Source organism: Ctenopharyngodon idella, chromosome 4, assembly GCF_019924925.1.
Source record: "Ctenopharyngodon idella isolate HZGC_01 chromosome 4, HZGC01, whole genome shotgun sequence".
Classification (NCBI taxonomy): domain Eukaryota; kingdom Metazoa; phylum Chordata; class Actinopteri; order Cypriniformes; family Xenocyprididae; genus Ctenopharyngodon; species Ctenopharyngodon idella.
Genome location: NC_067223.1, coordinates 29,516,198 through 29,530,519, shown reverse-complemented (window position 1 = coordinate 29,530,519; position 14,322 = coordinate 29,516,198). Strand labels below are relative to the sequence as shown.

The window sequence follows — 14,322 nt, the reverse complement described above, 5'->3', positions numbered from 1 at the left end:
GCTCTTGGGCACAGTAAGCAATCTAACATTCAATACATTCTATATCTTTCATCCCTTTCAAATATATGCACATTTTAATCTATATATTTTAGCTTGTCAACATTCGGCGGCGTTTTTTGAGGAATGTGCATTTGCATAAATGCATAAGGGAACCCCAGTGTATGATGTAGAGCAGCGATAGACCTTATGGAATGCTGAAGGATAATGAAGCGTGAAGCGTGCACCTCCGGTCATGCAAATGTTTTGTCGGATCTTATGCTAGCGCAGGATAAAAATCTCACACTTTATTAGTATTTAAAGAACCTAACTTAATAAAACAGGCTGTGTGACTACGAGGAATGATTACCTCAAAATGTACTGTACATCTATATGCAAGTTTGAGAGACTTTATTTAAATTAAATACATACACCTGTTTAGCTATTGTCATGTGCCAGTGATTGTCCCTCTGCATGCCATAGGTTGCTGACCCCTGACTGGCAATGAATCAAACATCAAATAAAGCAAAACGACAGGGAACAAAAACAGTGGGTTACACTTTATTTCAAGGTGACTTAGTTACATTGTACTTACTCAAATAAGTACTGAGTAGTATTAATTAATTACGTGCACTTATTATAGAGTTACAGTAGTTAGGGTTTGGTTTAGGGTTAGTTATTTGTAATTATGTATAATTTACTGTTATTACTATAATAACGTGTAACTATGTCACCTTAAAACAGTGTAGTAGTCGTCAGTTCATTATAGCAGCATTTCAAAAAAATTATGTTGTGGATAAAACTGCTAACTGAATGGACCGCATGTGTTCGGTAGTAAAGTGTACGCCAAATAATGCATGTTAACGTGATTTAAAAATTAGCTGCTTTCTGTTGTTTATGTAAATTAACTCTAACAATTTTAAATAAATTAATTGCAATCTCGAATTGATTGTGATGTCATTAATGACATTGTTGAACTAATTGGTTCAAATGGCAGAGGTGCGACCGGTTTCTAGAAAATTGTGACTAGCTAGTTAGTTAGTTTCTACAACAATGCATCCTACTCTAGTGGTTAAGCAATTACGTTTTTGTACAGGAAACGCACCTCAGGCCTGTCACACCAAGACAAATATTTGGTGTGAAAATTTGATGCAAAAATCATTTTATTTTGAATGCATCATCAGTGCATTGTGCAAATTGTGACAAATTGTGACTTAGTGGCACTTACACTAAGTGTTTTGCTAAACAACTAACAGAGGAAATATCTGGAACCGGCTGTCTTGTCTCTGATCTTTTGAATTTGGTGTTGTTTGATGAACACCATCATGAATACAAAACAGTGAAAAGCTGCTTGAAAACATTTAAATGCTGTTGACTTCCTTTCTTCTCTGTAATAAGAGAGTGTTACAGCTTACAAGCTTAGGGTTGGGGTTAGGGATGGACTTTCATCGTGTGAATCGTGTGAATTCCTATGAAATCGGCACTACGTTAAATACCTACGCTTTCTTAGGAGATCGGGTTGGAAAGGAAAAGTTGAGCAGCTAACTGGGGTATTTTTGCTTTTCTATAAGTGCCACTGACTATTAAAGAGGGAATTGTTCTTTTCATTTAGCTAAGTCTGGCATAGTCAGATCTTTGACTGACCGCATTAGGTCTGGACTGTTTAGCCGCTATAATTGGCAAAGGACTACCCACTTAGTCAAGAAAAGAGATCACCACACACTAGGCTAAAACCTGTAGAAGTCAGCCAATCAGATTTATACTTTTGCATTCACAAAAGTGTTTCCAGTTTAGTGTGCCTTATGCATCAGACATTCAGCAAATGGAGTGTGGGCAGTCTGTAGGCGTGACGACTGAGACTATATTCAGCTTGTCTGCTGTTTTTTATGCATTGGTCTGAACAGACAAATCGCATGCCATTCATGTTGGAACATTCAAGCCAGCATATAATCAGTCCACTTTCAGTCAGTTTCAATGCACATTTCACTGGATTGGTTGCTAATTCAATTAAAACAACAATACAAAGAACTACTGTATTTATGTAGAGTCACAATTCTGTAGTGTTGTTTAGTTTAACTACATCTCTGTGTGTGATACTTTAGTTGACATTAAAATTCCTTCTTTTTTTTTTTACCACAGATAGAGATATAAAATAAAATCATATGCCAGTGAGAAAAAGTTTGCAGCTCTGGCAGCTGCTCTAACAATGAGCTCTTCATATAGCATCTGCACGCACTGTCGTCAATACATCTGACGCATCTCTGCCCATCATCTGATCGGGTCTAACTCATGTCTATGTTGGTGATTGTAGTCTGAAGTGGTCTGGTTGATGGCATCACAGACTAGTGTGTGTGAGCGTTACACACACTTCTATCACTCTCCTTAGGACGCTGACCATGTGCCTGATCTGTACCAAGATATGCAGATCTGTTACAAAAAGGGCTTGACGTTAACTTTTTTCGCTCACCAGCCACTGTGGCTAGTGGTTTTTCAAAGTAACTAGCCACTTAGCATTTTCACTGGCCACAATTTTGACATTGATACCATGGGAAAAAACTGCCATATAGATATTTTTTTCCTCATAATTTGGCAGCAGGTATATTAGGCTGCTGTCACTTAAAAACCTGACGCACGGATCCATTACACTGTTACACATGCGTAAGACATAACTGACTGTTTATGTGAATACTGGCCAAGACCAGCATTTTGACATTGTTTTGTATGTATTTGACTGTTAAAGCACTATAAGCAGTGAAAAAGAACTCAATTTAGCACTGAGAGGCGGCTTTATGCGTGCGCACTTTCGCTGTGAGTGCAAAATCTGTGGAAACAAGTAAAATTATGCCACGCTGAAATTCAAGCCCTATAACACCAACAATATTCATCTGGAGCAAATGAAACTAGTGAGTGAGGGGAGGTGGGTTTTGGTGTTGGAGAGATGAGAGAGCAAACTGCGAAGCGCAACTGTTATTGTGTATCTATTCTGTGGAAAATGAGTATTGGAAGCGTTTCAGATATTTCAGTGTTGATATGTATCAGAAAATCTGTATTTTTGACAACATTGCTCTTAGTTTATTCTTTCAGATGCCTTTTTAAAAGATTACAATTGAAATATATATATATATATATATTAGCCTATAAATAAAATTCAACCCACCAAAATGGGTAGTAGGAGTAACTGCTAATACACGCCACTGCTGAAATCCACCCGCATTTGGTGGTGTTAATGTCAAGCCCTGGTTACAAAACATAGTAAGCTTTATACTTAAGCAGTATTTTAAACCATTGTATGCTTACTCCTGTTGTAAAAGCTGTTCAAAAAAGTTGTCATATAATTGTAGTTTATTAAATACTGTGAATTATCGATTAAAAAGAAGTCAAATCTAATTTAAAATATTGTGCCAAATAATTGCATGTGCTATGTGTTTCTGTGTTTTTTTAAGGATCATGTTATTAGCTTAGAAACATGCTACTGTCAAACTCTATTGGAAACAACTGTGAGTATTAGACCCTGTCACATATGCAGCCTCAGTTCTCCCAGTCTTTCTCTGAGTCTACACTTTTTCCACATCGACTGCTAGACTAGTTATTAGTCTGCTGTGAAGTCTTCAGTGAAAGAGTCGAAAAAAGGATTCATCAAGGGTGCATGGTGGCTACAATGGAGGCACTCTTGGGTACACTACTGAAGCCTGAAATGACAAATTGGACACCATATGATCTCATGGACTTCACGGATGTGCACAAATGAAGGCCACAAGACCACAAATTCATAACAAGTGTGCCATTTGAGACAGGGCCTCAGTAGAGTCATTTTTACCAACACAAGATAAAACAGCTAATTAGTACTATATTATGACTACAGTAAAATGGCCTAGGAAGGCCTGACATATTATGATGAGCTAGTTAAAGTCGAGCAATGAACAATATATTAATAAATATACTAATACATTTACTAGCAATATATAAATTAACAAAAAATGTGTTATAAACGCTGTAAAAATGGTTAGTTCATAAACTGAATCTTATTGCAATGTGTTATTAATATTGGGTAATGCTTTATTTTACAGTGTCCTTACATCTTTCATGTACTTAATAGTAATTACAGTAAATTATGCATAATTACAAGCAGCTAACCCTAAACCAATACCGGTAGCACTTTGTTTTACATTCCTGTTCCCCATGTACTATGTATTTATTATAGTAATTACAATAACTAGGTAATAACCAATTACTAACCCTGAACTTACCCCTAAACCTAACCCTAACCCACTGTAGATACCTTATATTACCCAGTACTTTCTTATATAAGTACACATAAGTACACGTAAGTGCATGTACTGTAAAATAAAGTGCAACCCCAATACCCAACCCTATAGTAAGTGCATGTTAATAATATAACTCAGTACTTATTTGTGTAATTACACTGTAACAACAACACTTTAAAATAAAGTGTAGCCTAATATTGTTAACATTGTTATACATATTAATGTTATGGTCACACTTTAGTTTAGGGTCCAATTCTCAATATTAACTTACTATTAACTATGACTTTTACCTCAATAAACTCCTAATTACTGCTTATTAATAGTTAGTAGTTGTTAAGTTTAGGTATTGGGTAGGATGAAGGGATGCAGAATATATAAGGCATTAATTGCTAGACCATTATAATCATTACAATATGTCATTGCCATGTTTTTTGTTTTTTGTTTTAATAGGTGGGACAAAGTATAGTCAGGCAGTGTCTGTGTGTGTTTGTGTACATAAAGAAACAAAGTCTTTGGAGTATGAAAGTAGACACAGTGGCAGGATTACTTGAGTCAGTGCCTGCTAGATGGGCTGTTGAACAGATGCAGTTCTCAGACAGTATATTGTACATCAGCCTGTTGTTTGTTGTGAAGTTAATGTGATATGGGATTTTAAAAAGAGTAACATGAAAGTAACAAACCCTAGCTGAAACTCTGATGAAGATGGGCTTTGAATGTGTAATCATGTTGTTTGTAGTATGTAAACAGATGTTGCCAATTAGTAATCAGTGAATACATCAAGTAAATGATCAATGAACACAATTCTCCACTGAGATGAAATCCACATAAACTGTGGCTTTCAATCAATTAATCATATAAAATTTTAAATTTAGAATAAAAGAAAAAGATTATTGTTTTTTTTTTAATAAAGCTGGTATACAAGCGTTATACAAATAAAATTTACTTGATCTGATCAGTAATATATTAATACTATGGCACTGAATGGGACCAATGAGTATGAAGCTCAAGAAAGTGCATCCATCAATCCATCCGCCAGACTGCATCACAATATTGCTGTTGCTGGAGCATCTATATCGTAAAACAGAAACCGTAGATTGACAATAAACCCTTAGAACTTTCTATATAGTAAATGTATACCATGGTAAACAAAGTGATGTCAAGCCAAAGTCGGGACAGTGTGCCTCAAGAGGTTAAACATGTCTTTTATCATTGTCTAGTATCATCATCATCATCATCATCATCATATCTTTCTGCTAAATAGTTCTTCATTAGCATAACTGTAGAACATTTATGGTTGGCAAGAAATGCTACAACTTTGCACAATAATATGGAATTGTATTATGAGGTCACAGGTGTCTGTATATTATTAGACAAGCATGCAATACTGTATTATTGCCATCTGTCATATGTGTTATATCTCCCAGTGCTGTTAAGTACACGTGCTTGCATCTGATTTTAAAAGATTTTCTTTTACTGAACATCAGAAATGTTGAAATACTAGCTACAATGTTACTACTCCCATTTATATACAGTTGCATTCCGTGATCCATCAAGCCAGGAAAGCTTTTGAATCATGTTTCTGAGATGTCTTGTCAGACTCAACCATGCATCGCAGTCTGGCACCCTGTTAAGGTTTTGGCAAAAGACACATCTGCATGATTGAATGCAGCTGACTTCCACACAATTACCTCTTCTCTAACATGCATTTGAGCGACCCGCTCTTTTCTTCAGACAAGAAACTACCTCAATGACTTCACGATAAATGCAGCTGTCTTTTTATAATGCAACATTTGTTTGTGTAAATCTTTTCTGACTCTGTAAAGGCCAGTTCACACCAAGAACGATAACTATATAAGCGTTCACAGCAGAGGACAATATAGTTCTGATTATTCTAAACACACGCTGCAGTTTATGTTGTCTGCCGCTTTAAATGCTTGAGCTCTTTAAAGCAGGATGGATTCTGATTGGCTGTCAATGTTTTTATCGTTCATCAGCTGGAAAAAAAAATCGTTCTGCATGTGATTCCAATGAACGTTCCTCTCTGCTGTTATTGTTATACTTGTGGTGTGGACTCAGTTTGTTATCTTTATAGTTATTGTCCTTGGTGTAAATGGGCCTTCTGGCAGTATTTGTTTATTTATTTATTCAACAAATGGTCAGTTTTATCAGATTAATATTTAGTCAAAGTTAAGTTATTAGGGGTTCTAATTGTTAATTACAAAAAAATATTGAAATAATTTTGGTAAAAGAGACAACTTGGTATTAGCGGTTGTGTTACTAATTAAAACAAGGCTGAGTCAATATCTAATAATATTTTTACTGTAATTGATGTCAAAATGATGACATTGTACGATTAAAATTTTTGGATACAGTCAGGATGGTCAACAGGTTGCCTCTAAAGCTTTAAAAAAGTAATGGGACACCAGAGTGTACTACGCTATTTGTGGAAAGTTCCATTACTGTTCCATGTTATTCCCATGTCTGCTTATACTGGAGCGGCACATTTTTGTCCATCTTTTTCAGTCTCATTGTCTGCTTCTCTCTCTTCCTTCATTTTTATCTTTCGTTCACTTCTCAACAGTGTTTCCACCCCAGACATTTCCTGTCACAGCCCGTGAGCGACCACACGTTGATGGAGCCCTCCAGGAATTCAAAACGCCAGGGTGGCATTTTCTTTCAAGCGATTGGTTTCCTCAGTAATAAAGAAGTGGAGTCATTTTAACAGCCCGCCGCAAGTATGTTAGTAGTCTTTCCTGTCTTTCTCCGCCCCTCAAGCAGAGTGTGTGTGTTTGAGGTTACAACTGATCATTAAAATTCACACCCTCGTCGTTACATCAACCAAGAATGGAGCCAGATTGTTAGCAGCGTGCACGTCCCCTTAAATGAAGAAGACCCTTGTGTGAAATGTCAAAAGTTATGTTTTATGCATGCTACTGTGCCTATTAAAACTAATACCAATTTTCAATTAATTTATGGTCTAACACGCACATTTAAACAGCAATTAGTGATCAAATTTATGAGAGCCTGGAGGAGACATCTGCCGATCGGGTTCACATTAATATACACTAAGCATTTTTTTTTTTTCGTAATACATATTTTTTAGATTTCTCATGAATCAACACTGAGCAAAAAATCTTCGAACACAAGGGCAGTTCTTAGTCAGACTATACTAAACTGCTTTTTTCTTGACACATCAGCTCAATTTAACGGCATTTATCTCACATTAGAAAGCAAATCAAGTCACTTTCAGACTCCAAAATCTCCAAAACTGATGAACTAATTAAAACTGAATTCTCAGCACAAATTTTCATTTGCTTCAAAACAAGAACATGCAATGCGCAAGTGCAGTCCTAAGCGCAAGTTTCAGGTTTCTATGGGAACTAGCAGCTGCAGTGACGCAATGACTTTATCAGTCAGCGATTGGCTCTTTTACTTAGAAGGCGGGACGTATTCCGCTATATTGCGCGTTGCAGTTTCTCCCAATCATAAATATTAGGAGTATTTCTATATCTATAGTCTTTGGTCCGCACCACAAGTATAACAATATCGGCAGAAGGAACATTCATTGCAATCACTTACAGGGTGATTTTTTATCAGCTGATGAACGATAAAAACACTGACACCCAATCAGAATCCATCCTGCTTTAACGAGCTCAAGCATTTAAAGTGCGCACACATTTAAACAGCAATTAGTGATCAAATTTATGAGAGCCTGGAGGAGACATCTGCTGATCGGGTTCACATTAATAAACACTAAGCATTTTTTTTTTTTTTTTTTTTTTTTATAATATGTATTTTTTAGATTTCTCATGAATCAACACTGAGCGAAAAATCTCTGAACACAAGGGCAGTACTTAGTCAGACTATACTAAACTGCTTTTTTCTTGACACATCAGCTCAATTTAACGGCATTTATCTCACATTAGAAAGCAAATCAAGTCACTTTCAGAGCAGTCTCCAAAAATTACAAAGCACAAATTTTCATTTGCTTCAATACAAGAACATGCAGTTCAGGTAATGAACTGCACTGCAATAAATGCCTGTACAATTGTATGGGGACTCCCTTTAAAAAAAATCATGGCTCATAAATGTAAAGTTACCATTTGTTTGCAGATGCCATTTTGATATTATTGTATGCAATGCTAAGGCCATTTGTTGAAGAGCTAAGAATTCAAAATAACGGCCTACAGCTACTTTTTTTAATTAATTTTTTTAGATAATTACCAAGAATTGGAAGTCGACACTGATACTGACATTGAAACATTCCAGTGCTGTTATTCAATCAAATTAGCTGACTGGAACTGTTGTATAATATCCCTTTACACAGTACATGTAAAAACAAATCCATTCATTTCATAAATGATGGAAACCATATTAAGTAATATGATACAGCTCTAGTGTGATATACAGTAGCTCCAGCCTTTCAACAACATGTTAGACATTTCAACATAGCAAAGATTTTTTTTTTTTCCTGCACAAAAGTGACAAATATGGTCAAAACTCAGAGCTGATAAAATATTCATCCATAAAGACGCCTCCGTTTTCGTAAGAGTTTCATGATGTGCTCGCTAGGCCAGACAGAAAACTCGACAAGTTCCACAAGCCCACGTCTTTACCCTTTGATGCGGACAGTGGTTAAATTGCTTGTGCAGTGGAAAGGGCCTTCGGCTTGCTTTAAAATAGACAAGGATATTATAATGACTGCATGCTTATTGTATCATATAAATACACATTTGTTCTCTCCCTCTCTTTTTGGCTATTTTTGTTTTGGTTACCAAAACATACAGCAACATCTAAGCTGTCTTTAATTACCAAAAACGGCTTCAGTTTATGCCCTTAAATGGTGTTGGTAATGACCACAGACTGAGAAAAGTGTGCATGTGTGCATTTGCGTTTATTTGAGCAATGTGTCAGACTACATGGGCTGTTTTCGAGGGGGATGTGTGAATGTGCTGCAGTGCATTGTGGGATGCTTTCAGTGGGCGGGGCTATGGCAATGCGGGTCGGGCCTGTAGCAGGTATGATTCATCAGGGCACATAATTGACCCTGTGGGATGTGTGATGGAGGAGGAGACCATAGTGTGCTCATCTCTTGTGTGTGTGTGTGCGTGTGCGTGTGTGTGTGTGTGTGTGTGTGTTTGTGTGTTTACCGTTTCCGTTTTAGCTTGCTTTCTATTAGTATTTTGCCTCTCTCTATCTCTCTCTGTCTGTTTACAGTAACATAGCCAGTGAATTTCAGCACACACACACACACGCACACACATGCACACACGCACACACTCTCATAGAGCACCATATGCTCTCTGCACCATCTGACTTTAATGATGGTCAGGCTGTCTGAACATTTGCAGAAATATAAATGATAAAATACTACATCCAACATAATTATCACCATATATAGTACCGGTCAAAAGTTTAGACACATTTATAATTTTAATGTTTTTGAAATTAGTCTCTTATGCTCATCAAGCCTACATTTATTTGATCAAATCAAAAAACAAAAAGCAAAAAACAAACAAACAAACAAAAAAAAACAGTAATATTGTGAAATTTTATTACAATTTAAAATAATGGTTCTATTTCAATATACTTTAAAATATAATTTATTTCTGTGATGCAAGGCTGATACTCCAGTCTTCAGTGTCACGATCCTTCAGCAATTATTCTAATATTCTGATTTTTTATAGTTATTATCAATGTTAGAAACAGTTGTGGTGCTTAATATTTTTCTTATAACCTGTGATACTTTTTTCAGGATTCTTTGATGAATAAAAAGTTAAAAAATAACATAATTTATTCAAAATAGAAATCTTTTCTAACAATATAAGTCTTTTAATAATGACTTTTTATCAATTGAACACATCCTTGCTGAATAAAAGTATTAAATTCTTTCAAAAAAAGAGAGAAAAAAAAAGAAAGGAAAATAAATACTGACCACAAACTTTTGAACGGTAGTGTATATAGTTACAAAAGATTTCTATTTTAAATAAATGCTGTTCTTTTTTTATCTTTTCATTCATCAAAGAATCCGGACAAAAGTATCACAGGTTATATAATAATAATAATAATAATAATAATAAGCAGCACAACTGTTTCCAACATTGATAATAAATCAGCATATTAGAAGGATTTCTGCAAATAAATGCAGGCTTGATGAGCATAAGAGACTTCTTTCAAAGAAGAATATTACCGGTCAAAAGTAAAATATGTAACATAAAATAATATAGTTTTATAGTTATTTATAAGGAAAAAATACAACAACATTTAATATATTACTAATTACATTTTTATATGTACAGAAAAATGAATTAAGTTTGCCCATGCAGAATTCACTGATATGATGCTGGGTGGTTTTTACAGTGTTGCTATGCGGTTGCTAGAGTGTTTTGGTGGTTTCTAGGGTTCTGCAAGGTGACTGCTTACTAGACCAAGTCAAAAGAGCCGACCCACGAGTCTTGGTGAAATCTTGATCTCTAGTTATGGCTCAGGTCCCGACTTCAGTATAAGCATATAAGATGTTTTGGTATCATTCACTAGGTGAAAATCATAAGTCTGACTGGATGCTTAGTAAAGTAACAGCACACCCCTTCTCAACAACTCGCAACAATTTGTATCATTCATCTTTGCGGTATAAATAGTATGGAATGAGTTACGCACCAAAGGTTAATACTTAGGTTAACTCTGTTTGAGGAATATTAGTATGTTTTAGTAGTAATAGGGTACTATTTGCACTAGCAAGTACCATTGGTTATATTTGTTAATCTAAAGGTATAAAATATATTATTCTGTGTTTCCACAGCAATTGGAATGCAAGTTTGAACAATGCATCAGTGGATCTAACAAAGAATAAACGTATGTCGAGTAGCATCCAGAGGAGGGAGCCAGCGGACAGAACAAAGCCCTCCCCACGTCATTCATTAAGCAGTCATTACAAACAGTCCTTGTCATCATATCATATCGCTTGATAGTCATTTGTACAGCTGCAGTACAGCACGACTACAATTCTGCTGTTTCCTATCTCTGTTGCTCTCTGAAACAAACGCAATCTCCTGTACAATGATGACATTTGTAGCGGATACTTTGACGATATTTTGTTGTGAGATGCTAATATAAAGAGGCAGCGACTGCATGACTCACTAGTGGGAATGCAGACCTAATTTCTGTTGTGTTTGTGCATGCATCACACAAGACTATCTATACATAAACAAATCAACCATTAGAACTTGGTTTGTGTTCCTGCGTTTATGTTTTCAATCTCCTCTGTGAGTAATACCAGCTCGAGCTGCGAGGTGCCAGTCTGGGGTCTTGACAGCAACTCAGACATAGATGTCGTGCGGTGGGCAGCCCATCTAGATGAAGATTAATATCACAGACAACAAGCAGGTCGGGGTAGAGCTGCAGGAGCTGATTTGCTCAGAGAGATACAGAGAAACAGACACCCAAATAAAAAAGAATCGACTGCTAACCACAACAAACATCCAGAACATTGATTGTAGCCGAGCAGAGAATAAATCATGCCATCGCAGGAGATCAATTGAGTGAATGCAGAAACATCTATACACATATTTGCATTCATATTTCCATATTTCACTCAAATAAGAACTGCAGGTAAAGTGGGACAGGTTAAACATCCTCTCAGATATACTGCCACCCAGCCAGGCCTGGGACAGAAAAACATATTAACCGATTCAGATGTTTGATTGTATATTTGTGCAATTAATTAATTTTTCATGTGTGTGTGTTCTATTGACATCTATCAAAGTGCTAAGGCTACAGAAAAAAAAGCAGTCTTAAGAGAGTCAGTGAAAGTTTCATTTAGACTATTACCACCATTTCAGCTAAAGTAATGAATCAGCTGAGCTTTTAATTGGATATATAGTGGTGTCTTGTAAATGTCAATTAGGTCAGTTACATTTGTGATAATCTTATCGATAATGTAACAATCTACTAGCTTATAATTGTTTTACACAACTTTCCTTCCCTCTAGGTTGAAATTATTGAAATATTTTCGTGTATAAACACCATGGCTAGAGCTGATTTCTCTCTGAGGTTTCAAGATATCAGTCGTGTTTAAGTATTAAAGGGAGAGATTGTATGAGTTGCATTTGCCTATCTGTGTGTTTGAGTAATGCAGTTTTGACTGCTTGTGCTTTAATATTCCTGTATCTTTGCAATTAGGTGAAGGGATCTTTTTGTTATTAAGGAATATACTTTACAATCCTAACATGAGATCCAGGAGGTATCTTTCTAGATGATGATAGACATGTTCCCTGCCCTTGAAACGCAAGGTAAAATATATATATGTATATTTATGGTCATGTCTAGGACATGCTTTGACATTTCCGTTTCCGTGAGCCTGGAGAATCCATGACTTTGTATGTGTGTATTTGTGAGTGACACGACAGGCACTATACCTTATCCTTAAGGTCACATCAATGAAGTGTTACACATCCTTTCACACGTAGAAGACGCATCGCACACACCGCAAACTCACCGCAGTACACGATCAGAAGCGCCGTCAACAGCAACACAGCCCAGAAAGTTGTCGACATCCTCGGCCAGTTAATCGCATCCTTACGCTTAATCGATCTGACCGCAGGAGCCATGGAAACGCGTGTCGTGAAATCGGCGATAAATTCAGCGTTACAAACCCTCCCGTCCTCTGAGGAAACGTCTCTCTCCACGAGTGATTCTTAAAAAAGACATTTTGAAAACGGACAGCTCATTTCCAAAGCCCTTCAGCAGTCTTTAAGTCCAGTAAATCGAAAATAAAGTCTCTAGTTGACGCGTGATCGACTCAGTGTTCGGTATCCTGGGAAACGGATAATCCAAAACAGGCGCGTAAATTCAGATTTTGACATAAATATTAAACTGTCGACGGCACGTCGAATGTCCGTGTTGAAAAAACGAAAAAATATACAAGGTAAAGATTAAATCATGTATGTCGCAACGCCGTGAAAACTAGCGAAAGAACTGCTCAGTTGGTCTGCGAGGACGTGTTTTGATTCCTCTCAGACTCCCAGAGAAAAGATCCCATCGCAAACCGCCAAATATTCGTTAAGAGGGAATCGAAGTCTCGGTCAAAAGACGATGAGGAACATAAAGAGCTGTGAGCAGATGAAATGGAAAGATCTAGAGAGCTCTGAAGCTGCGCAGACCGATACATGAACTGAAACTTCGTGCCGCCTCAACTTTTACTTGCGCTGCATGCGAGCGACGACGCGAAAAAACTAGCACTCTCTCGTTATAATTAAGGAACCTGTTTAAGCGTGCAGTGCAGACATCTTCCTTCATTACAACTGAACGTTCTACTTTGAACGTCAAGTTGAAGTGTAGACGTATAGGTGCTGATATGCAGATTATTTTACCCTTTTCTTTTCTTTATCTTTTATTTCTTATATCCACCAGTCTCATATGCTGCATTTATTCGTGACGAGCGGCTAACAGGTTATGTGAACGTGTGTGTGTGTGTGTGTGTGTGTTACAACATTTTCAAAAATTTCTTAAGAAACAGCAAAGCTTAAGGCAGAAACTCAGAGCAGAGGACATGTCAAAGCATTTCAGCACCACGTGATGTGGAGAGCTCCTACTCTCATTAGAAAGTGACTAATTAGGAATCCAAGTCACTTGCAATGCTGTTATAATGAAAATGTTACAAGATGAAGCTATGTTTACCTCATCTAACACTTTTTCTAATTGTTATGACACCAACCTTATATTTCCTCATGGGAATTTATAAATTACTATCTTATTCAATACTATCTTATTCTATATCTGGTTGATTCAGTCATATTAAATGACTTAAATAAAACCTGCTAATTTAGATATTATATGAAGCACATTTTAGAGCATTATAGAGTGTTTAGTTACATTCGAAGTGAAAATAACAAGCTTGCAATGCATTGACAGTATCTTAAATTACAGATAAATTAATATACACTATAAAAGTGGTAACGTTAAAGAGGTATTTCATGCTGATTTAACACATACAAATTAGTTTTGTATATATAACTTAAAATTATTTTGGCTGAAATGGGTTCGGAACCATTGTCCTAGAATAGGATAGGATGGCACTTTATTA

General features: G+C 36.3%; 1 protein-coding gene across 1 annotated transcript in view; it reads right to left on the bottom strand.

Annotated features, from left to right (window-relative positions):
* tafa5a (TAFA chemokine like family member 5a) overlaps nucleotides 1-13,456 on the bottom strand; it is a 141,387-nt gene extending 127,931 nt beyond the window's left edge. The window contains exon 1 of the mRNA XM_051890153.1: nucleotides 12,736-13,456. Coding sequence (XP_051746113.1) covers nucleotides 12,736-12,847 — 112 coding nt within the window. The 5' untranslated portion in view covers nucleotides 12,848-13,456. The remainder of the gene's footprint in view (nucleotides 1-12,735) is intronic.
* Nucleotides 13,457-14,322: the final 866 nt, after the last annotated feature.